This window comes from Pseudophryne corroboree, chromosome 4, assembly GCF_028390025.1.
Source record: "Pseudophryne corroboree isolate aPseCor3 chromosome 4, aPseCor3.hap2, whole genome shotgun sequence".
Lineage (NCBI taxonomy): Eukaryota > Metazoa > Chordata > Amphibia > Anura > Myobatrachidae > Pseudophryne > Pseudophryne corroboree.
Genome location: NC_086447.1, coordinates 381472212 through 381495586, shown reverse-complemented (window position 1 = coordinate 381495586; position 23375 = coordinate 381472212). Strand labels below are relative to the sequence as shown.

Here is a 23375-nt window from a genome sequence, read left to right as displayed (position 1 = left end):
ATTCAGGTTGTACAGCCATACTCACAGTTACATACACTCAGTATCTGGATGATTGAGCTGAGCATATACAATAGGTCACTAGTGGTATGCACGCAGCATTAGCGGATATCTCTCCCTTTGAGCTAGAAATCATAGGGACTCACCAGAGCTAAGTGAAACACGTCCATCTTTTACTGTGGTGCTCATTCACAGTGGCAAGATGGTTTTGTGCATGCTTAGAAGTCCAAACAGCAGCGATCGTGGTAAAGGATTTGATGCATCCCCAAAGGAGCATTATTATTGTTCTTTAAGGAGTCCGGAGTGCCCAATTACTGAGTACATAAACATATAATCAAAACAGGATAATGGTGACTTACAGTTGAAGACAATATAGGACTAGTACAGGGTAAATAAACACAGCTACATCAGCAGATGACACTGACATACTGTAAGTATCAGGGGGCAGGATTTGGTGCAGTCAAATATTATTAAAATAAGAAAGGGATAAGCACACGAGGGAAGAGCATCATGGAGACTGCACAGTAATGCTCTCCACATCTCAGCACTAAGCATTTAGATTAACATTTTGAAGAAAATTTGGTATAGCATGTCTAAGCTGCAACTGTTTTAGAACACCAAACGAGGTGACAATATTTGACATGACTTGAGGATAGGTATTTGTGGACACCTCTGTATATTGACTATTTTTCAGCTGCAACTTGTCTTTTATAATATCATTGCTCTTGTTATAATATACCCATATACTTTGGCTTAGTAGGTCTAATTACATTCTAATGAACTACATTAGAAAACTAATCAAGGGCATGGAGACGCTGGAAAACAAGGAAAGGCTTGCAAGGCTAGGCATGTTTACATTGGAAAAGAGGAGACTAAGAGGGGACATGATCAACATCTACAAATACATAAGGGGTCAACACACAGAGCTTGGGAGGGACCTGTTTTCTCTAAGATCAGCACAGAGAACACGTGGTCACTCGCTTAGGTTAGAGGAGAGGAGTTTCCGCACATTGAGGTGAAAAGGTTTTTTCACAGTAAGGACAATACGTGTTTGGAATTCCCTGCCTGAGAGAGTAGTAACAGCAGACTCAGTCAACACCTTTAAGAATGGGTTAGATAAATTCCTATTGGATAAAGATATTCAGGGTTATGGTGCGTAGGCACGCATTATAGTTAATTTAACTAGTCCTAACATAAAAATAACTAGTCCTAGAATAAGACTGCATAGGAGTCCACAAATAGGTTGAACTCGATGGACAATTGTCTTTTTTCAACCTTAGTTACTATGTTACTATGTATTATGAACTTTTTTTTGTTTTTATCCCCTCTAAACCAATGACTAAAGGCAAATAAACTCAATATAAAGATTAAAATCAAATATACTGTTGCATTATACAAATATTTATACTGGGACCATAAAAATCTATTTAGTGTGCTGGGACTACCTCTCTTGCAGACTTTATTTACTTATGGACATTTCTTACCCGTAGAAACACCATTTTATTAAAAATATAATTTTCATATTTAAATTATCTGTTCTACCATATTTCTTGACAGGCCCATTGGCTACTTATTACATCTGAATAAATTTAGCAGCATTCTCCTATGACACATTGTGTTTCATTACAAAGAAATCCCCAACTTTAATACTTTCACACCTCTCTTTCCTTGTCACACAGTTAGCTGAGAATGTCCCTGTCCAGTAAAGTGAAACTTTTATCAGAAGCTATTTACTGATAATAATCTTTCAAACTCCTGAATCCACATGTTTGAGAAAAACATATAAAATGCCTTTACAGCCACTGACTCTATAAAACACTGACACCTAACTAGTAATACCATACTCATCCTCTCAATACTGATTTGGCATAGGATGGATAAAGTTTGGTGAACCAAAACTCATTGTTTTCTTTGCTGTCTATCTTCCTGCTTTAAACAAATATATTATTAATGGGATAACATTATCAATCTACAGTTTTTTTGTTTTTTTTAAGATACCAGACTTTATTTTATGAGTAACTAGCTGTTCTACCCGTTCTTCGCATGGGAGTTTTTGATTTTCGTGGTTGTAAATATAAATAAGTGTTAAAATTTTGGTAAATCTATAGAACTGTAAATTTGAGATGTCTTAATGTAAGTAAATATTAATACATGGTTCTTGGCATTAGCCAAGGTGCACCCATAGCAGATACAATAAAAGGTGATAGGACCACTTTTGTAGTTTATTAAATTCTACACACTAGAGGTGCAATCCAAATTTTAATCCAATTGTCCATTTGGCCGTTAGCATTCATGCAACGCAAGCCATGCATCGGAAATTATGTCATTATGTCAACCCTTTTTTTATCCCCTTAGGGGAGGTTTATTAAAATTATAATTATGTAGTTTTCCTATATCCCACCTGCAGAATACCTATGTTAAATTTCTTCTTTCTAACATATCGGGAAGTAAGAGAATTGGTGATGAGTCAGTGAGTGAGTGAGGGCTTTAACATTTTAGTAGTTTATTAAATTCTACACACTGGAGGTGCAATCAAAATTTTTAATCGATTGTCTGTTTGGGCATTATCGTTCCTGCAACGTAAGCCACATATCAGTAATGACATAATTATGTCAAACCCTTTTTCATCCCCTTAGGGGATGTTTATTTAAATTGTAATTCCAAAGTTGAAGAATGCCTATGTTAGTTTTCAACTTCCTAATATATCAGGAAGTAAGAGAATTAGTGATGAGTCAGTCAGTCAGTCAGTAAGTGAGGGCTTTTGCATTTATATATATATATATATATATATATATATAGAGAGAGAGAGAGAGAGAGAGAGAGAGAGAGAGATTTTGCCCTCTAAATGTCCAGAGTTATAATACAGCACTTTGGAATGTTCAAATGCAAATAGTTTGCAATGTGTGGTGATGTGTGGTGATTTTCAACTCTCTAAACAATATGCAGTTTAGAAGCAATCCATAATGCATGCGGTTCAGAATACTTTGACACTACGAATATTCAAAATCCCTCCCAACCCCTCCCTCACTGAATAATTGTCTACTGTATGTGGCTTTGCATTGTTTGCTGTCCTCTTGGATGCCCAGCCTATTGCAAAGTATCTTTGGGCCATTCTTAGTACCACTAACAAAAGCAGCCAGTATTTACTCCACCAGAAAAAAAGTATGTATTTGCACACTTTACAATGCAATATGGATTGTCCAGGTGCACAGTTACTTCCGCTGTCTTACTTTATTTCCAGATTCACAAATGTATCTGTAATTTTTTTCGAATATGAATATCCTGTATTTTAATATGTCGGTATTTTATTTTAGCTCTTGTCTTTTTTTCTCTTTTTTATTATTATTTTTTTAGCTCATGCATGCAGGCAACCAGAAACACCCATGCATGCAGATATGAGATCAATAGATCTACCTACATTAGGATACACACTAATATATACTTGCCAGCCTGGATATTTTCTAGCTGGCGGATCAGAGCACAGAACTTGTAAAAGTGATATGAAATGGACAGGAAAACCTCCCATTTGCAAAAGTAAGTATATTTTATTTTCAAGATAACATTATTCTCCAAACATATATAATGTCTAGCCAATGTCTAGCCAGCTCAGATGACAATTTGGTAATAAAAGTTTATCAGAGGAAGAGAAAAAACCCATCTCCCTTGTTTGCCACAATTGTATTTCCTATTTCAGATAAGTCAAATAAAAATGCAAGGGTTCCATTTAACAAGAAAAATGGGCACAATATAGCACCTGCTTTCGTTGCCACTAACTTATTTAGTTAACTGCTGCTGGCATTTAACACTACTGTATCGTGCAGTTAATGGTAGTGTTATTTTACCAAGTAGCATTTTTTTCTGTCTTCCAGACACTGATGAGTGAAGACTTCAGTGCAGAGAGCAGAAAGAAAGGTGTGGAGAGTGGAAGAAAGGGGTGGACAGTAGGAGGGAAAGGGTACATAGTAGGAGAGAGGGAGAGAGGGGCGGAGAGAGGGGCAGAGAGCAGGACCAGGTGGCAGAGCTGCAGCAAATGCATTGTGGTGCAAAAAAAAAGAATGATCCTGCACCAGACTAAGAAGTGGCATGATATGTGTAACTCAGTTATCATGTGAACCAACAATAATAGCATTTATAATAGTAAAAACTCAGCCCTGTTCAAAAGTAATAATTTCTGTTGGCGGTGCTCCCCTGGTTAAATTGAAATGTTATATAGCATCAGAAATTCCTGCCAGGACTAGAGCATAAATCCACTTTTTGGAGGCACTCTTTGTTAATTATTTGAAATACATGAGATTTATAAAAAAAATAGTTTTTATTAGTCCTAGATCTGGCAATACCCTATTAAGAAAAAACATCTATGTTCTGAGTGAAGATATTAGATTTAGTACACACCTATAAATTTACGGTTTACTTTCATTCAGTAACAAAAATGTTCTAGTAAAGGCATACCATAAAAAGACATATAACTGAGTTCGCCCCAAGATGGTTGCCTCACCTTTTGCATGCTCCTGAACATCTCCATAAAGCAGCTTAAATTCTACACAACTGACTTCAGATGCATCAAAAGTATCCAAGAACTTTTAACTTGTACTATACTAAGTGTATATCTCTCCAAAATCAACGGATTGCATTCCTGCACTGAGATTCACATTGGATTGAAACTTCTGTCTTTTCCACCGGGACTGGTATTACATCTACAATGAACACCCACAGAGCAAGGTACAGTCAGTGCCATAACTAGACATTCTAGCGCTATGTGCAAGGAACAGCATTGGCACCCCGCAAAAAAATTAAAACCGAGCCAATGTGCGCCGTAGGTGCACGCCAAAAATATAGCGGCGTGGCTTCATGGGGAAGGGGCATGGCCACATAACTCCTTTTTACACAGTATGCCAGGCAGAGTTCCCTTTTACACAGTATGGCAGATTGAGTCCCCTTTTTACACATTAAGCAGGTAGAGTCCCCCTTTTACACAGTACAGCAGGTAAAGTCCCCCTTTTACACAGTACGGCAGGTAGAGTCCTCTTTTACACAGTACGGCAGTAGAGTCCCCCTTTTACACATTAGGCAACAGAGTCCCCCTTTGTTACATATTACAGCAACAGAGCTCAACACATTAGGCAGGGAGAGAGAATGTGAGAGAGACAGAAGAGAGAGTGCGTGTTTGTGTACAGTCACCTGTGTGGACACTCCAGCATTCAGGCTTCACAGGCGCTGTCGCTCATATACCGGTGCTCCCTGCCCCTCTCCATCGCTGGCAGTGGCTCACACAGGCGGATGCTCACACAGGTGGAGCAGCAGCATATCACTTATCCACGCTACCACCTGCAGTAGCGCTCCCACTCTCTCCATTGATGGCGGTGGATCTCACAGACAGACCAGCTCTGCAGTGGTGGATCATGTAATGGGCCTGCCTGCACTACCACTCCCACTCCCTCCCCATTGCAGAGGCGCAGGTGGGTCGGTAGCATTTACTGGTGGATCTGACAGGCAGCATCACCACACGGAGGCTTTCTACCAATAATCAAACACTGCTCCCCATCCATTACAGAGGCGGCGGCGGGAGACAGGCGCTGACACACAGCAGAACTTACACTACTACTGCACTGACTACAATGCCTGTGTGTGGGGGTGTGCTGCCAGATGGTGTGACTTCAGTGCAGTTGTGCTGTGGGCAAGGCACCATCGGCACACACCTAGTTACGACCCTGGGTACAGTACCATGGAAAACAAACTATATTTGACTTTATACCACTCCTCCCTTAGACATCAATTACTTATGTTCTCTGTTCAGCAAATTACTTTGATTTCTTGCATTAATATTTTAAAATATAATGTCCCCAGTCTCAGAATGTCTAGAGGTTGGTTCATTTCAAAGCACAGGTTCCCAGCTTATTCCAAGCTTATCCCTAGGAGACATGTTATTTTTCCCCTTACAAGGAATATCAACTTCAAAAAAGGGTCTCACACTAGGATTTTCACACCTACTGTACACAGTAGAAATGGCTACTAACACCTTTCCACAAGACTGCTCTGTTCTAGAACAACTTTTGTGACTCTAAATCAGCAACAGAAAAGAACAGTTACCTGCTGTTTATTTAATTAATCCTTGTTCAAAATACAACTTTTGTATACAAAAGAAGCAACTGGAATAACCAAATGAAATTAGGCACTGTTCATGAATCCCATTATAACTTCTGGATCACTAACATAATTGAGGAAAAAAAATGTTTAATATTCCCTCATCATAAAATGCAATTCATACTTGCTCTGTCATTGATGACCCAATGCATCTGTGCACCTCCTGCTTTATACTGGCACTCCACCCCTATTAATCCATCACAGGCTTCCATTCTTTAACCCCTTGGCATTTTCAAAAAAAACCTCACAAGGGCAGTCAGGGAAATGGAGGCCAAAACCTTTTATTACCTGTAATCATCTAAGTCTTCAGGCTCACTAGTTTCAAATAGGACACAAATAGAAGTGAGACAGTTTCCTAACAGAAGGCCCTGTGCTTGGAAGGACAGATCTGTAAATTCTTGCTCTATGACTGACATCCCCAGAGCCAACACACTGAACATAAAAAAAACTGCAGGCACTCTAGTATACCCAATCATGTCCGTCCTTTGTAATGCCAGATCTAGAAGAAACAAGACTGCCACAACTGCTGGCTTTATTGAATCTTTAGATCTTGCCTGTATTACAGAGACTAAGCTTGACAAAAATGCAGCATCTATCTTGAAAGTTGTAGTTCCAAAAAATTACTCTGTCATTCAAAACCTAAGTTCATTGCTGCCCAGAGTTCTACAGAATTAGGTTTTAGAGTACTTCTCATTTTCCGATCCCCATGCAGATGGAAGATATTTCTACAAGAGTTTGCAGATATTGTTGCTGTACTAGTTCTGGAGCATCTAAGATGGCTGATCCTTGGGGATTTCAATACATGGATCAATGATGAGCTCTCACACTGTAAAAACGATATCATAAAAAAACATTCAGGTGTTAGCAATGATTCATCTGGAGCAATAGAAAACACATACTGTATGCATGAATTAAACAGTGTTAGCACACACATATGTAGCCATGCTCATCATGACTACATCTCAGCACAGTTGGACCTTGGGGGCTCGTACATGTCTTAGATGCAAAATGGAAGCACTCGTATAATGTGAGCATAGCTACATCTGTATGAGAGAAATCTTACAGTATATGCATGAGTCAATGGTGTTTGTACGCATAACGTCAATGTGGCATATAATCTAAGATTGGTTTTATTTGAGATGAGCAGAAAGCAACCCTCAAAGTGAGTTCAGACATTTTGTATAGTATTACCATGCTGTATTCTTTGTTACTATGTGACAATTCTCAGAAACCCACATAGAAGCATATCATAAGAATGCAATGTTACTATGTAGTTTATAAGACATGGTGTGGCTGCACTGTTAGAGCTCAAGTTGCTGTTAATAGGTCATAGCTCTTTGTGTGAGAAGGAGTAAATGAAAGATCTGACTGCAGAGTCCTGTTGCTACAAGTGATCAAGCCCTATTTGTGGGTGAAACATATGTCTTGAAGGCATCTGCCCAGGTACTCATGGTGTGAACATGAGACCAACCAGAAAGTCATACCATACTGTTGATGTCTGACCACATTAAAGTACTACGTATACCCCCCTCATTTTGCCTTTTAACTGTATTTCTTTCTGACTACACTTCATGCTCTATCATCCTCAGTAAGTTTAAGATAAGCTGAAATCTATATACAGTACATATGCATTTTTGAGTATGAGTAGTGTAACAAGATGTATATTTACTCTTCAAAAATTTACACATTTTTAAAAGCTAAATGAGACCCATGGTATTTATATTTAATACTTACCATTTTATTTTTAATTCTAACCATAATACAGGTGTTTATAACTTTTTTAGAGCAGCTTTCAATTACTAATGTTCTTCTTTTCAATCACACTCCTATTGTCTTCAACTTCAATATACTATTGTTAAAAATGTAAGTATTAAGAAGTGAATTGTAAAAATAATAATAGTTATTTAGCACAATTGTTTGACATTTGTAATATGCAATAGGTTTTCAAATAATAGCTATAGAAGAAACTTGTTTAAATAGATTGAGTACCCACATGTCAGAATAGGTAAAACCCTTGCACTGACCATCACTCAACCCTTTCTGATCCCCTTGTGAGCTGCTATATACTTCCCTTAAAGCTCCAAACTGCAACCTGGTGAAGAAGGCTGGATCAAGTTTTGTCTAAACTTTCAGGTTGTGACATGGAGGCACGGGGGCCCATATGTGATACATTTTAAAAGAACATGACAATAATGGCAGTTCTGCTTTGTGGAAAGGAGAAATTCACATTTATGTAAAACATGTACCCTTAGTGGGTAATGTCTTTAAATCTACTGCAGGCTCAATTTATTCCTCTAGCGTCAACATTTTCCTAAAGCCTAATGTCATAATAAAATTGACACATCTTGTCCATCAAGAAAATCTTCATAATTTGTATTATTGTAAATTATTAGGAAACTTGGTTACCTAGAGCTTGATGGTCAATTACCATTGAGTATGCCCATATTATTCCAAAAAAAACCAAGACATTAAGTCTTTGAGTCTTTCATGGTTTAGCATGTCAATTTGCTTATCATCATCATGTTTCAATTATCCTATCATATTAGTCTTTACCATATCTATTTAATGACAATTCATTCTCAACCCTGTTAGTAAGGTAACTCTTCCTCAAAGGTTTCCTAAACCTACTATACTTCTATACAATACTAAACTATTCCTTCCAAATCAGTAGCAAGGTCGGTGTCCCCCCAAAAAAATAAAAAATAAAGATGAAGGATCAAAGCACAGATCCCACTGGTAACTTCCTACTTGTTTGGAAGGCGTTAACTATCATTCAGTCCTCACCCATATTCTGAGTTATATCGTATTCCATCCACTGCTTATCAGCATGCAATAATTTCTCTCTAAAGCAGTAGTTCCTAAAGTGGGAGGTACTGCCCCTTGGGAAAGATAGTGTTAACTAAGGGTGAGAGAGGTTAATGGATATTGAAATATATATATATATATATATATAGATAAAAACACAGAGGGGACGGCACTCAGAGGATTTTTCAATATTGTATTCAAATATCCAGCTTAAAAATCTTCATCAACATTTCGGTGCCACAGCGGCACCATCTTTAGGATGTACAAACAGGTGATAAAGTGCAGAAAATGACGATACACACATATACCTGCTTACCCCGCTTAAGCGGGGCATGTAGGTATATGTGTGTATCGTCATTTTCTGCACTTTATCACCTGTTTGTACATCCTGAAGACGGTGCCGCTGTGGCACCGAAATGTTGATAGAGATTTTTAAGCTGGATATTTGAATACAATATTGAATAATCCTCTGAGTGCCGTCCCCTCTGTATTTCTAAATTGGTGGATACATACCTAGGACTGGACACCGGGGTAAGACATTTCTCTATTAATTGAGTGCCGGATCAAAACTATATGTATATATATATATATATATATATATATCTCAAACAATTAAGTCGGCACTCACATAACTGACCAAACGAAACATCGCTCGGGTGCCCTCCCTGAAGCTACAAACTCCACCATAGACACACATTGATGGGCGGCACTCACGAGTCTTTTGCAGAAGAATAACTCAGACGGACAGCGTCACAGTGTTCAACGTTTCAGTCACTTTAAGACTAAGATTAAGGTTCTTGAAAAAAGTCTTAAAGTGACTGAAACGTTGAACACTGTGACGCTGTCTGTCTGAGTTATTCTTCTGCAAAAGACTTGTGAGTGCCGCCCATCAATGTGTGTATATATATATATATATTTATATGTTGATTAGAAGAAGGCGGCACTCAGTCAGACTATCATTGGAAGATATAGGTCATTTATTTAGACCAAGTAGGCCGACATGTTTCGGGGTGAACCCCCGTCCTCAGGGCCAAATACAGCTGTATTTGGCCCTGAGGACGGGGGTTCACCCCGAAACATGTCGGCCTACTTGGTCTAAATAAATGACCTATATCTTCCAATGATAGTCTGACTGAGTGCCGCCTTCTTCTAATCAACGTATATAGTGACCACGGTCACCAGGAGGGCACCGCAGCCATTACTTCAACAAGGTACAAGGGAGTGCCGGGCCACCTTGCTTATTATCTATATATATTTATATATATAATTTTTTTACTGTTTTGAGTTCTCTTCCTCATTGAGTTGGGGCCACTGCACTGGGAATGGTTTTCGATTTTCATGGGGACAGTGGCCTGAAAAAGTTTGGGAACTACTGCTCTAAAGCATACTAGCTGTATTGTTGACTTATGAACCTTGATTTACATATAGCTCTGATACAGGTTTTATACACATCCACTTTATTAAAGAGATAATTTTTTTTCCCAGTCCTTTTAGTATTGCTAATTTTAATAATTAGCATTGCTCATTTTAATATTTAAAGCTAAAATAATTAAGTTACTGATATGACCCAGGCATCTTTAATGTCTGTCAGACTTCCTATATGTATGCCATCTGGCTACATTTAATTGTCTACTTTCAGTTTTGAGAGTTCTGTCAGGTTCCTGTCCTCTGTAAATGGACTTGTATCTAATGTCTTTTTGGAGGCGATGTATCAAGCCTTGTAGAGAGATAAAGTGGAAAGGTATAAAGTACCAAAAAATCAGCTTCTAACTTTTCATTTTTCAAGCACACTGTGTACAACTGACAGGAGCTGATTGGTTGGTACGTTATATCTCTCCACTTTATCTCTCTCCAAAGCTTGTTACGTCACCTCCAAATAATTTTTCTTGTTAACTAAGATCCATTTTATTCTCCATCCACTGTACATACTGAAGAGAAATATTTATATTATCTGCTATAGCCTTGTCTCTCCTCACAATAGCTTCTCCCTCTGTTTATAAACTTGTTTAACCTACTTTTCTTTTTTTTTTCTCCATATGTCTAAAAAAGTTTCACCTTTTTTAACCAGTGTCTTATTCTCCCCAAGCCTTATTGTTTGCTCAACTGATTTATCTATCCTCCTTCTGCTTAACCGAGTTTACTACTATATCTTTTTGCTTTTCCAATTCTTTCTACCTCCTTGGAGAACCAGATTGGGTTTCTGTTACTTGTTTTATTTCTAATCGACCTGAAACAAAGGTCTATTGCTCTTAGTACTCAAATGTCTCCACTTCTATATTTTCCCATCTGAACAGTGCCAGCTCTACTACAATTTTCAACTTTTGTTTTTACTGTAAAATCTTCTTAGTCCTTATACTAAATCACACAGATGAGTGGCCACTTGAACCCAAGTTCTCCCCTACACTTGCCATAGATAACATATGTCAATATTAATTCAAGAAATCCTTTATTATTAGTAGGCTCTGCAAAAAATTAGTTTGAGAGACCACTTGCAATTAATTCAGGATGTCACTACTTGTGTACGTATCTGCATAAGACCTATCAGTTCACAACAGATTATTAGCACTAGCTAGCCATTTATTGCCATTTTGTTTGGTGATGTCCACTGTTTTATTTCTAGCAAAATACTCTTCCTGTCATGAGGGTCTGTAGATCACCCCAGCATGGAGAATGTTTCCTATTATTTCTTGGATTACAACATTTTTCACAATGCTAAATGCATTACAATTTAATATACAAAAGTAGCTTTGATGTCATTTTGTGTGTAAAGAGCCACTCCCCCAGCTAATTTCAACTACTTTTTAAATGGTATAACCTAGTACAGCAATGTCCAAGTATCATTTTTCACCTTACCATGCTTCTGTATTAGATGCAATAATTAGATCATCCCTTGTGTTTACGGCCATTAATCTGATATTTTACTTTCTAAATCATGTGCATTAATAGACGTACCCGGAAGATTTATATTACTAACTTTACTAATCCTTCTTTTCGTATTTTTTTTTACAATTGTATATGTAAGGTGTTCTCTGTGTTATGGGATGCATTACTTCCTGTAGTGACCTACCCTATCAATGCTTTAGGGAAATAGTAACTTTGTCAATGGTCATGCTGTCAGCAGTTAATATGTTGACAACATGATATATATGGGAGGTTGCAGACACTGATATAGTGTTAAAGCATTGTAATGGTGGTGACATTATGATATAAATATAGTGTTTAACGATCATGTTTAATGTCATAATGCTGACACCATTATAATGCTTTAAACAGTGTCAGCAATCTCCTGCTGATATCAAATTGTCGACATCATGAACATCAACATTAAGCATGTATCCATGCTTTATACAGTAGTGAACTGACTGATTTTTCCCTGTTCTGTTTAAGTTCATGCTTCCGAAGCTTCTGAACTATTCACCTAATAAGTCTTTTGCATTGGCCAATATCTAAGCAAGGGGTCAATCCAATTAGCCGCAATGATCATTGTGGCATTTGCCACACTTTCCAGCAGCCCGAATTCACACAAAAGTGCTTGACATCCCATAGAGATCTGAGCAATTTTGTGTGAATTCAGGCTGAAACCAGCCCACGAATGGTGTGAGATTGGCTACTGTGGATGGCGCAGCAACCCTTCGCGGCTAACTGAATTGACCCCCAAGTGCAACAACTATGTCCCATGTTGTAGTTGCTGTATACACTATACATGTATATCAACTGTAACAAATTTGAAATGAGTAACCAATATTCCCTTTGAAATCAAAATATGATTCATGAATAAACCTTACTGATTTGTATACATCTCTCTCTCTCATTGTTTTCAAATTATCAAACTTTAATTTTCATATTAGCCAAATCTTCATGTGTGCTCTGTAATGCCAGAGTGCAAAATATTTAGCTTATGACAGAGGTTTTTTGGAAAATTATTTTTATAAAATGTTTTATAGTCTACTTACTACTTAATTATGATTTTCCAATACTTTAGTTGAACAGTGTGTCAAAATATATTAGTCAATTTACAATATACTTAAAAATAGTTGTTCTCATAATTCATCCAAAAGTACAGGTAAAATATGACACAATTATATATGCAAACATTGATGAACTCATTAGACATACAGTATTCTGGATTGTAGAATCTGTGCTTAATTCATGTTCCTCTGTGGCATGCCTTAATCACAAACTATTGTATACCTGTTAGTTTACTTCCAGTGCTAATTAATACTGGTCAGAGAAGTTCACTTGCCCATCCTGTAGGCAGTGCCACTGTAAGGGAAAATGTAACAATAAAGAGGTGCTTCCATTTTGTGCATTCCTCACAGTACACCCAAGTTTTTTTTAAATATATAACACAACTAAAAGATGTAATATATGTATAACATTTACTGTACATTTAATAATAAATCATAAATCTAATATATGAAATGAACCTGATGGCAACAGGTAGATATATATTACCCTATAATCCTGAGGTTCCCAACCTTGATCCTCAAGGCACACTATCAGTCCAGGTTTTTTGGATGGCCACACTTGAGCACAGGTGACTTAATTATGACTTCAGTCATTTTAATTTAACCATCTGTGCTCAAGCATAGATATCATTAAAACCTAGACTGTTAGTGTGCCTTGAGGACCAAGGTTGGGAAACACTGCTACAACCACTACATTTCCATTTCTTGTTACCTGACTAAAACTGCACTATACAGTACTTGTAAGCACAGTAAAATTAGACCATAATGATGATAACAGTGACCCTTGTACCCTCATTATAACAGCTTCTACAGAACTAGAACACTTAGGATCCTCCAGAGAAAATAGTGCTGTGGGCCACTCAGAATTATTAATGCCATACACTGCACATTTTAATACCTTGTATTTCATTAAAATATCCTGCATACAATGTAACTGTTCCAAACACAGCTAGATCATATTTTATTTTAATAGCTGGCACAAACTATACTATATTACTTAGGCATCTCCTAGAAATAAACTGCGATTATTGTACTCTGATTTTCTATGTATAATTGTTATATTATGTTAATAGTCTAGTTTTATTGTACACTTATTAACACACACATCATTCTAAGGGGAAAAATGCTAAACTGTACACTCTCCCTTCTGTTTTGCCTATTTTCTCATGAGCTCCTTGCATCCTTTACTAAACAGGTTTATTAGATGCAAACACGATTGTAATGACATTGTAATCCTACAGATTTATTTAATAATCTGTGCCAATAGCATAAATGTAATAGCCTATGAGTTGTTAGAGTGTATGTCTTGTGCAAGTTAAAGTAGTAAACAAAAAATGCCTATGTTATTAAATTAACTAATTCATTAAACTGTAACCAATCATATCATGCAGTATATTGCCACTTCATTGTAACACTATTAATTACTAAACATATACATCTTGATAAAAAGCTTTTATTGCATGTGTTTGATCTGTCTCACTCTTAGCTATAAATGCCTATTTGTATGTTTGCAGGTAAAGGACTCGGGGAACGTAATGCGACAGTCACAAAAAACCCAGGTTTGTTAACTGATGTCTCTTTTTTATTTGAATATTATAAAGTCTATTCACTACAGTATATGGATTGTAACTGGTAATCAGCTAAATTAAATTTATAACTGCCAATTTAAACACATCCAAATTAACAAAAGCATAGACAGTAATTTAAAATCTGTACTCAGTGGAGCTTTTTACAAATGGAATTGCAAAAGGTATAACAAAGACACAGCATATTGTGAGCTATAACTGCATGTTTATTGCAAATATTCACTGTTTAAATGTATATAGGATCATGGCGTAATATAATATACACAATGGGACTGATGCAGAGAGGAACAAAAGTCAACTTATATTACTGTACACCTGGCTGGCATGCTTGGATAAAAATCACAATTGCCTAGTCTCCCAGAATGGCCAGGAAGTAGTGATCCCAGCCCCTCTTTTCCCCCGGAAAGTGGGCAAGTCTCCCAGAGACAAGGTGGCCGATGTTGTGATTTGTGCTGAATTCCATAATCATAGCTACAAACCCAATGTACAATGCCAATAATCTCAACCTTGTACAGAAGGGGCATGGCTATGATGATGCAAATATGCAGTCATGTCCCTACCAAAAGCCTCTTGTGCTTTGTTATGTCCCCTCTCCACCACCCCCTATGCAAACCATGCCCACTAATGTGCTGACCTGGCTGTCCCATCCCAGAGAGGGTGGCCATAAAGTCAGCAACAATTTGTTCATACTGTATGCTAAGTTGTGTGCATCTATGTGACTGTATCTGTCTTGTCCATGAATTTGTTTTCATAGCCATCATCAGTATCAGTGCACATTTGAACAGTCCTGTCCTTAAAGCTGGGTACACACCATTGCAATCACTCTTTCGATGTGATGGCTCGATCGACTTTCTTCCTGATTGGAAGTTATGACCACAGTGCAGCAATGAAAAATATGCTTGTCTGCATTATGAAACACCATGAGTGGACTAATAAGGGATGGTAGATGGTATTATGGACTGATGAATCTAAATGTTAAATCTTTGGTTCATCACACAAGCTTTTTGTACACAGTTGAGTGGGTGAAAGGATAGTTTCTCAATAAGTAGGATTTATTTACTAGACAGTGGCTTGTAAAAAGGCAATCCTAAAATTCCTCATTTTTTTTGCTGTTAAATGCACTGCTCTGTACATTTTGGGTTTAAGCACTCTTGGAAAATACTGCTTTTACCTGCTGCTGCTGCTGCTGCTGCTGCTGCTTGGAAAATAAACCCCTGTGACAGCAACCTTCAAACATGGAGGAGGAAGCATGATGGGCTGGGGATCTTTTGCTGGATCCTAAGTTGGACACCTGCATAGAGTTACTAGCATCATGGACCAAAAGGGATACCACAGCATTTTGCAGTGTAATGCAATACCATTTTGGTTTGCACCTATTGGACAATGGTTCATCCTATGTCAATATAATCACCCAAAACATACTGCTTGTCAGAGATACCTTAAAGCAGTGTTTCCTAAACTGGGTGCCATGACACCTTGATGTTCTTCAAAGCAGTTGAAGGGGTGCCCTGGGTTGGGGGTCCAGGACCAATTACATTTTGTTATGGTCAATGTAATAGGCAAAGCCAATAAAATATGTGGTCAAACAGAAGTGAATCCAGTACCTCACCACATAGCTGACCCTAAGGATGACATACAGTACTGTACAGTATAAACACAATTTACTTAATTTAATGATTTTTTCAGAATTTCTCAATAAGAAACTTTTGGCCTAGGGGTGCTATGAAAAAAATTCTGATACTCTAGGTTGCCGTGATTCATAAAAGTTTGTGAACCACTGCCTTAGAGGAAAAGACAGTAGGCTTCAAATGATACAATGGTCAGCACAGTCTCCAGACTTAAACTGTGCTGAGTAGGTTTGGAATGAGTAGAACAGAAGGTTAAAAGCAAAGCAACCTACAAGTGCAACAGCTTTCTGGGAACTTATGCAACAATATTGGGAATAACTTCCCAAACAATATTTGATTTCAATTGTAAAAATAAAGCCATGAGTATGTTTGGCAGTTACATCTGCAAAAGTGGCTACATGGATGGGTCAATAATTACAGTGGGATTCAATTTTGTTAAACAAACTGATTCTATGATTTATTTTTTGTGTCTGGCTTTTTGTTCCATGCTTTCATTTGTATATTGAGCCATTACAGTGGGCCAATTTCTACAAAAACTGGTAAAATGTATTATAAATGTTTTCACTAGTAGTGTTGGAGTCGACTGATGCTCAGCTCGACCCAAAGTGGCTGAATGAAGGTGGATGGTGTATGATCGGCATATCTCTCTCCATTTAGCTTTTTGAAATTAGGATAACTGGTTCACAGTCACAGCTAACAACAACTTTTATGAGCTTGTTAAATACTTTTTCTGTCTCCATAGAGAACTATGGGGACAACAGTACTTTGGTGTGCAGCAGTATATAGACCAGATACTTAATTTTGCCATAATCAAGATTTATGGCTTAAAAACCTTCCATAAATGTAGCACATAGACATAAATCATGAACTGATACAAAAATGGATGAAATTTATGACATTAAGAAAACCATGGCAATACAGATTCTTTTAATATAATTTTGCTAAGAGTTTTGGCCAAAAACAAAAGTACAGATTCCAAAATATTAATGTCTTTTCAGTTCCTTCAGATGTTTTTTCAGTAAATTCAGTATGGAAGGGGTTTTATGAATACCTTGGAAAGCAACATTCAGCAACTTTAACTGTTGATTGGTTCAATAACACAAGCAGCAAAGTGAATGGAACTTTTTTGGATACTAGCAACAGTGAATTAAAGGTATCAGGTAAGTTCAAATGCAAAACACTTGTTTCATAACAATGACAGTATTAGGTATTAGGTTCCACATAACAGGTTGCAACATTTTTATACACTGAGGGGGGGGAGGGGATACTATTTTATGCTTTACAAACACATGCTAGAGATAATTCTAGAAGTAATCTTCTTAATTATATTATATTAAGGTATTTGTGTGCTATATATCACATACAATACTCTGTGACAATAGGGATTGATGCACTTCATGATTACCATTTTATGCTCTTTATATTAAAAAGTAATTCAAATATCCAGTGCACTAATAAAAGCTGCATGTATTTTTATTTGGATGTAAGGATAAACATTGTCTGAGACCTGCAGCGGTGGCAGAACATGAACAGCATAGATAGATAGATAGATAGATAGATAGATAGATAGATAGATAGATAGATAGATAGGGCAGTCATCAAGAGAACCCCATACACTTCAGGTTACAGTGACATTACTGAAAATATAAGTATTGAATCAGTGTTATCAAAGCATATGCTTAAAGACAATTCCTGTACACAAAAGATATTATGTTAATGAAAGAAATATATAAACAAATAATATAGAACAAGTTTACCTACTACCTTTCATTTTAATGAACTTACACACACCCGGAAGATTAACTCCTAAAATGCACAAAAGAGCAACTTAGTTTTTAACATTTCCCATGGGTTCTAGAACATTCACTTACTATTACTATCATCCAGTCTCACAACCATGGAGAACATCTGCTTTCCATTACTTGCATTAAAAAATAAACTTTTATAACAAAATGATTAATATAATTATATTAGATCCTCTCTTTTACATACATAGGTACAATAGCATTATGTAAAAAAATGACAGAGTAACATTTGAATATTAAATTTGTAACATTAAATCACTGAGGGCTTTCCCTTTAGTCAAGTCATGTTTTTGCTTAGTTGTTGTTACCAAATGCATTTAATCAAAGCATTTGGCCAATAACTGTACATTTAAAATAACAGATCCTGGGGGTAATTCAGACCTTATTGCAGCAGCAACTTTGTTAGCAGTTGGGAAAAACCATGTGCACTGCAGGTGTGGCAGATATAACATTTGCAGAGAGAATTAGATTTGGGTGGGTTATTTTGTTTCTGTGCAGGGTAAAAACTGGCTGCTTTATTTTTATACTGCAATTTATATTCCAGTTTGAACACACCCCACCCAAATCTAACTCTCTCTGCACATGTTATATCTGCCCCCCCCCCCCTTGCAGAGCACATGGTTTTGCCCAACTGCTAACAAATTTGCTGCTGTGATCAAATCTGAATTAGGCCCCCTATTGTTAATAGAATATTGTATGTTACTTATTCGATTAACAACATATTTAACTTTTTCTTAGGTGTTTATAAAAAAGAAGAAGCCCATTTGCTTTTGAAAGTTTTCCAGATTAAAGGTCCTTCAGATGTTTTAATAAAGAAGTTTGGAAATGACAACTGGGCCATGGATGGCTATGTAAGTATTTCATAAATAAAATCTATAAAGTTTTTCATGCAAAATTATTATAGTGCTTAGGTGTTTAATGTTGTAGACCTTATTTGAAGCATACACATGCCAAGTACTTCTGGAATTAATATCGTCTTCATTTAAATAATATAAGAATATTTTACAAGGGAACAGATTCTCTAGCTCAGCCTATGTTTGCTAAGATGCAATAAAGAGCAACTATGCAAACAGAAACTTAATTGTGACAAACTTCTTAATTTATCATTCCACACAAAGGAGAGACAAAAAAATAACAATTTGGTACTTGTCTAGATAGATTTTACCTGCTCCATCATCACAACCACAACCATTACCACCGCAATATAGCCTCAACCAACTGATGATGCTAAAACATTCCTAGCAAGTTATAAAAATAATTAAAATATAATTTAACAAAAGTTGAAACATTTATTTTGTTAAAAAATTATTGTGTTATACTTTATGCTGCAGGCACTAGTTTCACATATTACATTCAAAATGTTCTTGATCTGTTTTATACAGGTATCATCTGGAAGACAAAAGAGTGTTTTTAACTACCAAGGTGATATTCCATCTAAGGATTTTGGAAAGTTTATATTTCAAAAACAAAGTAAGATATTTTTTGTTTAATATATATGAGTCATCAACAGATGAAATGTGCATTACCACTTACTAACCAGGGACATGCAGTGAGCTAAATGGCTCAGGAGGCACTAGCTAGCACCAGAGCCAGATGTTCATGCAATATATGAGCCAAGGTACATGTGGGCATTATACATAGGTGCAGCAGTATAAATTCCTGGAAATGTAGTGAGTTTTGATCACAGATGTGCGGAAAAGATAGGCAGGGAAGGCACTGCCTCCCCTATCATAGACTTTATACTCCAGAGTTTTGGCTATACAAATGATTAGACTAATGCAAAGAAGATATTTATAATATATTCTTTGTATTTTTCATATACGTTGTACAGTCAAAACTCTGGCACAAACATTATTATGACAGGAAAGGCTCTGCCTCTCCCCACAGCATGTCACTGTTACTAACAATCTGCTCTCTTGTGTTCTCCTCCCCCTAGCTGGAGCCCCTGATACTCTGACTATATGAGGAGCTAATTTTTACATTAATAGTAGGTAGTGATGCACTGCTTTTTATGCAAAGCAATATGCAGAGAGAACAGAAGAGGTCTAAAGTACTTAATGATATAACAGAGAGTGAAGATTCCACATAGACTCTTTTCATTTGCCCAAAAATGTAATTTGCAAAACCAACATATGTCATTTTCTTACAATTCGGGTAGTGTTCCCTGGTCGGTGGTGTTCCCAAGAGTCAATATATGAGAGAGAGAGAAGTAAACTCTTTTGTTGGGGTACTCTTACAGTAGTCATGTGTATATGTACTGTATTTAACACATAACTTTTAACCACTCACAGTAAAGTGTTTCTAATCTGTGAGAAGACTAGACCACCAGATTATCCCTGGTACCTGTTGATATTGCCGTATTTTTATTCTCAGATTGTCTGATAATGACACTTACATGATAATTAAACACATGATAATATTATTATACTATTGCAGCCGTCCTTGCAGTTATTGTATGTAATGACAACATTATGGTATACAGTATATCAATGATTAACCCCAAATCTCATGCCTCTGAACACTATTTCTGAAAATATAAACTAACAAAACAGGATTATTATGCCACTGCCTTGGGCTGTGCAGCTATAACTAATTTTATTTCTTTGAATAGCCTCATGCCTCTTCCTAATACTTTCTAATTTCTGATATTGGACTCTCATTGAGGGATTAACCTACTGTTTTGCACTGGTTTATACTATCAGGGGAAATACAGTAGAGTTGAGATATCCTATCAAAAGCAAATATAATCTCTTTCTTTAATGTCATTCAAAATTTGTCTGAAGCCCCAAACTCTCACTCAGATATTAACTGCTATTTAAGGCACACATAGGAGAAGCATAAGTGCGGTGAAGGACACAAGAATTTGGACCTTTTCTTAGAGTCTTTAGGTTAATCTGACCAGTGGTATATACATCTTATTGCCCAATGAATTTAAAATCAATATCTGTTGTATTTGAATTGCATCCATTGGCACTATTACTGTTTTAATGTGTCTCACTGTGAGGGTTGCACATGTATGACTAATTTATAGCTATCCTATTATTGCTTAAAATATCTCGCTATTAGAAATTTAGAAGTGTAATGATAATAGGGGAAACACATGTACATAAACCTGTGAATGTTTGATGAAATTTGGGCATATAATGTATACACCATTGCATATTAATGTACCAGGAATAAAATTTACCAGACATTCCAGTTTATCATAGCTAGATGTAAATGACAATGAGGAAGTCTTAATTCTAATATAGAATATTTTTTGTCAATGACTTCACACACTGTGCTGTATATGCAACAAATTCTTTATCTCAAGGGGTGACATTTTTCCATGTTTCCATGATGTAGATCACCATGCACATTACATGATAGGTTACTATCAATAATATTATATTTAATATCTGTAGATACACACCTTTTTTTTAGTTACTTATGAGGCCATGAGAGACACTTTTTCATGAGCCTTTATTAAAAGTTATGTTTTAAATACATACACACATGATTACTGTAATAGGCCCTACACATTTTCTGAAAGATATGAACGATCTCGTTCATAAATGAACGAGAACTCGTTCATATCTTTCAGTGTGGAGACTCCAGCGATGAACGATGCGCGTCCCCGCGCTCGTTCATCACTGGTCTCCCGTCGGCTGTGCATGCAGGCCAATATGGACGATCTCGTCCATATTTGCCTGCACTTCAATGCAGCCGCGTGACGGGGGGAGTGAAGAAACTTCACTCACCCCGTCACTGCCCCCCCGCCGCCGGGTCGCTCGTCGGCCGTATCCGCCGTCGGGCAGCTCGGCGGCGGGTCGGCCAGTGTGTAGGGCCCCTAAGAGAGCCCCAACAAAAGAGCCTACTTTTCCCTTCTTTAACTTTATGTAAGGAAACATGTCAAAGTATACCAGATACCTTAAACACAAAATTGTTTTTATGTAAAAAGATATTACTTCTGATGTCTCATATATATTGTAGTTATCTATTATTCTTACACTTGTTAAATGTATCAATTCCCAGCCTATCAAATACAGTGTAAATAGCTGGAACTCAGACATTGGAATGCCAACCAGAATTCAAATATTAAATAAAAACACCTTTAGATTTAAAATAAATGCATAAACCAAAACGTATTACCCTTATAATCCTAGTATGAAAATATTTTAAAAAGCATTCACAATGGACTTAAATAATATAAAACGGTCTTATTTACAAAATGTGTACAATAATAGAAACAGTAAGGAACATTAGGGATTCAGAAAAAGGGTGGACTTTCATTGATTCCATAAGTGTGCTGGTGCACCTTCTTCTCTAGTGTATAAAATGGTGCATACCTACATCACGGCTACTAAAAATAATAATCTGTTTCTACATTTGTGCTTTTCCTGCTGCTTTGTCAGATGACAAAAGATTAAACAGTTACATTACTGTCCAACTTATTGTATATTTCAGACTATTGTATATTCACTTTATTCCATTAAGTTATTAGGCTTTTCTGTTTCATCCTAAAATACTGCCTTCTTTAGGTCAACTTATGTTTTAAATTAATAATGATTGTAAGGGACTTAGGCACTCTAATACATGCATCAGTTTGTTGTGTTTGAAGGTTGTTGCATCAGCCAAAAGTGTGGCATCAACTGTGCTTCTTTCTATAGTGAAACTGGAACCTGTAAAACGTGAAACCGTAAAAGAACAGGGACCATGCTGTTTGTTATCTCCTTTGACAACCTGGAGAATTGAAGTAGTCGGGCAGTCAGGAAAAGTTTGGGTGCATTCTTGTGAAACAGTGTTGACTTTTCTAATAAAGTTTTATCTCCTGACAACTCCTTTACGTAATACCATGCTCCAAACTGAAATCTTGCTTTTCCACTTTAGTGCAATAGTAGATAGATGTATGTTCCTAATCCACACTTTTCAGTAAATGCCCTCACTTCACCCAGTTTCTCACAGGAGACAGTATAACGCAATCTTGTAAAAACCACAGTATTTGCCTGTGAATCCCTACATTAAATTATAAAAATGGGGATTCGTGCAAAAGAAGGTGTAAGATGGCACAAAAGAGCATTTGCGTGTTTAAAAAGTATTCTTACTGTTACTGCTCAAAGTTAGTCCGTTGAAACAATAATACAGTATATAGGTGAATTATGAAGACAGTTGCTGTTTTATGTACTAGCAAAGGTAGAGACTGCCAATTGAAAATCTGTCTGTGTGAATAACAATGAAATAATAATTATGTCCAATTATATGTGTGCTATACTGTATGATTGTTGTCATACCATTATTATGCATTATTTAAACATTTTTATTCAATATTATCAGAATTCATACAACAGATATCCATTTGCTGGATGTAAAAATATAAATATTCATTAAAATATTTAGATGTTAAGGTCTTGAATTTGTATTACATTATATCACCTTCTCTTTGGCACTCAATTCCTGTGATGGATA

General features: G+C 36.6%; 1 protein-coding gene across 1 annotated transcript in view; it reads left to right on the top strand.

Annotated features, from left to right (window-relative positions):
- CSMD1 (CUB and Sushi multiple domains 1) overlaps positions 1 to 23375 on the top strand; it is a 2470978-nt gene that overhangs the window by 2423050 nt on the left and 24553 nt on the right. Inside the window, 5 exon segments of the mRNA XM_063916678.1 lie at positions 3352 to 3531; positions 14426 to 14470; positions 17124 to 17285; positions 18669 to 18781; positions 19313 to 19400. Coding sequence (XP_063772748.1) covers positions 3352 to 3531; positions 14426 to 14470; positions 17124 to 17285; positions 18669 to 18781; positions 19313 to 19400 — 588 coding nt within the window.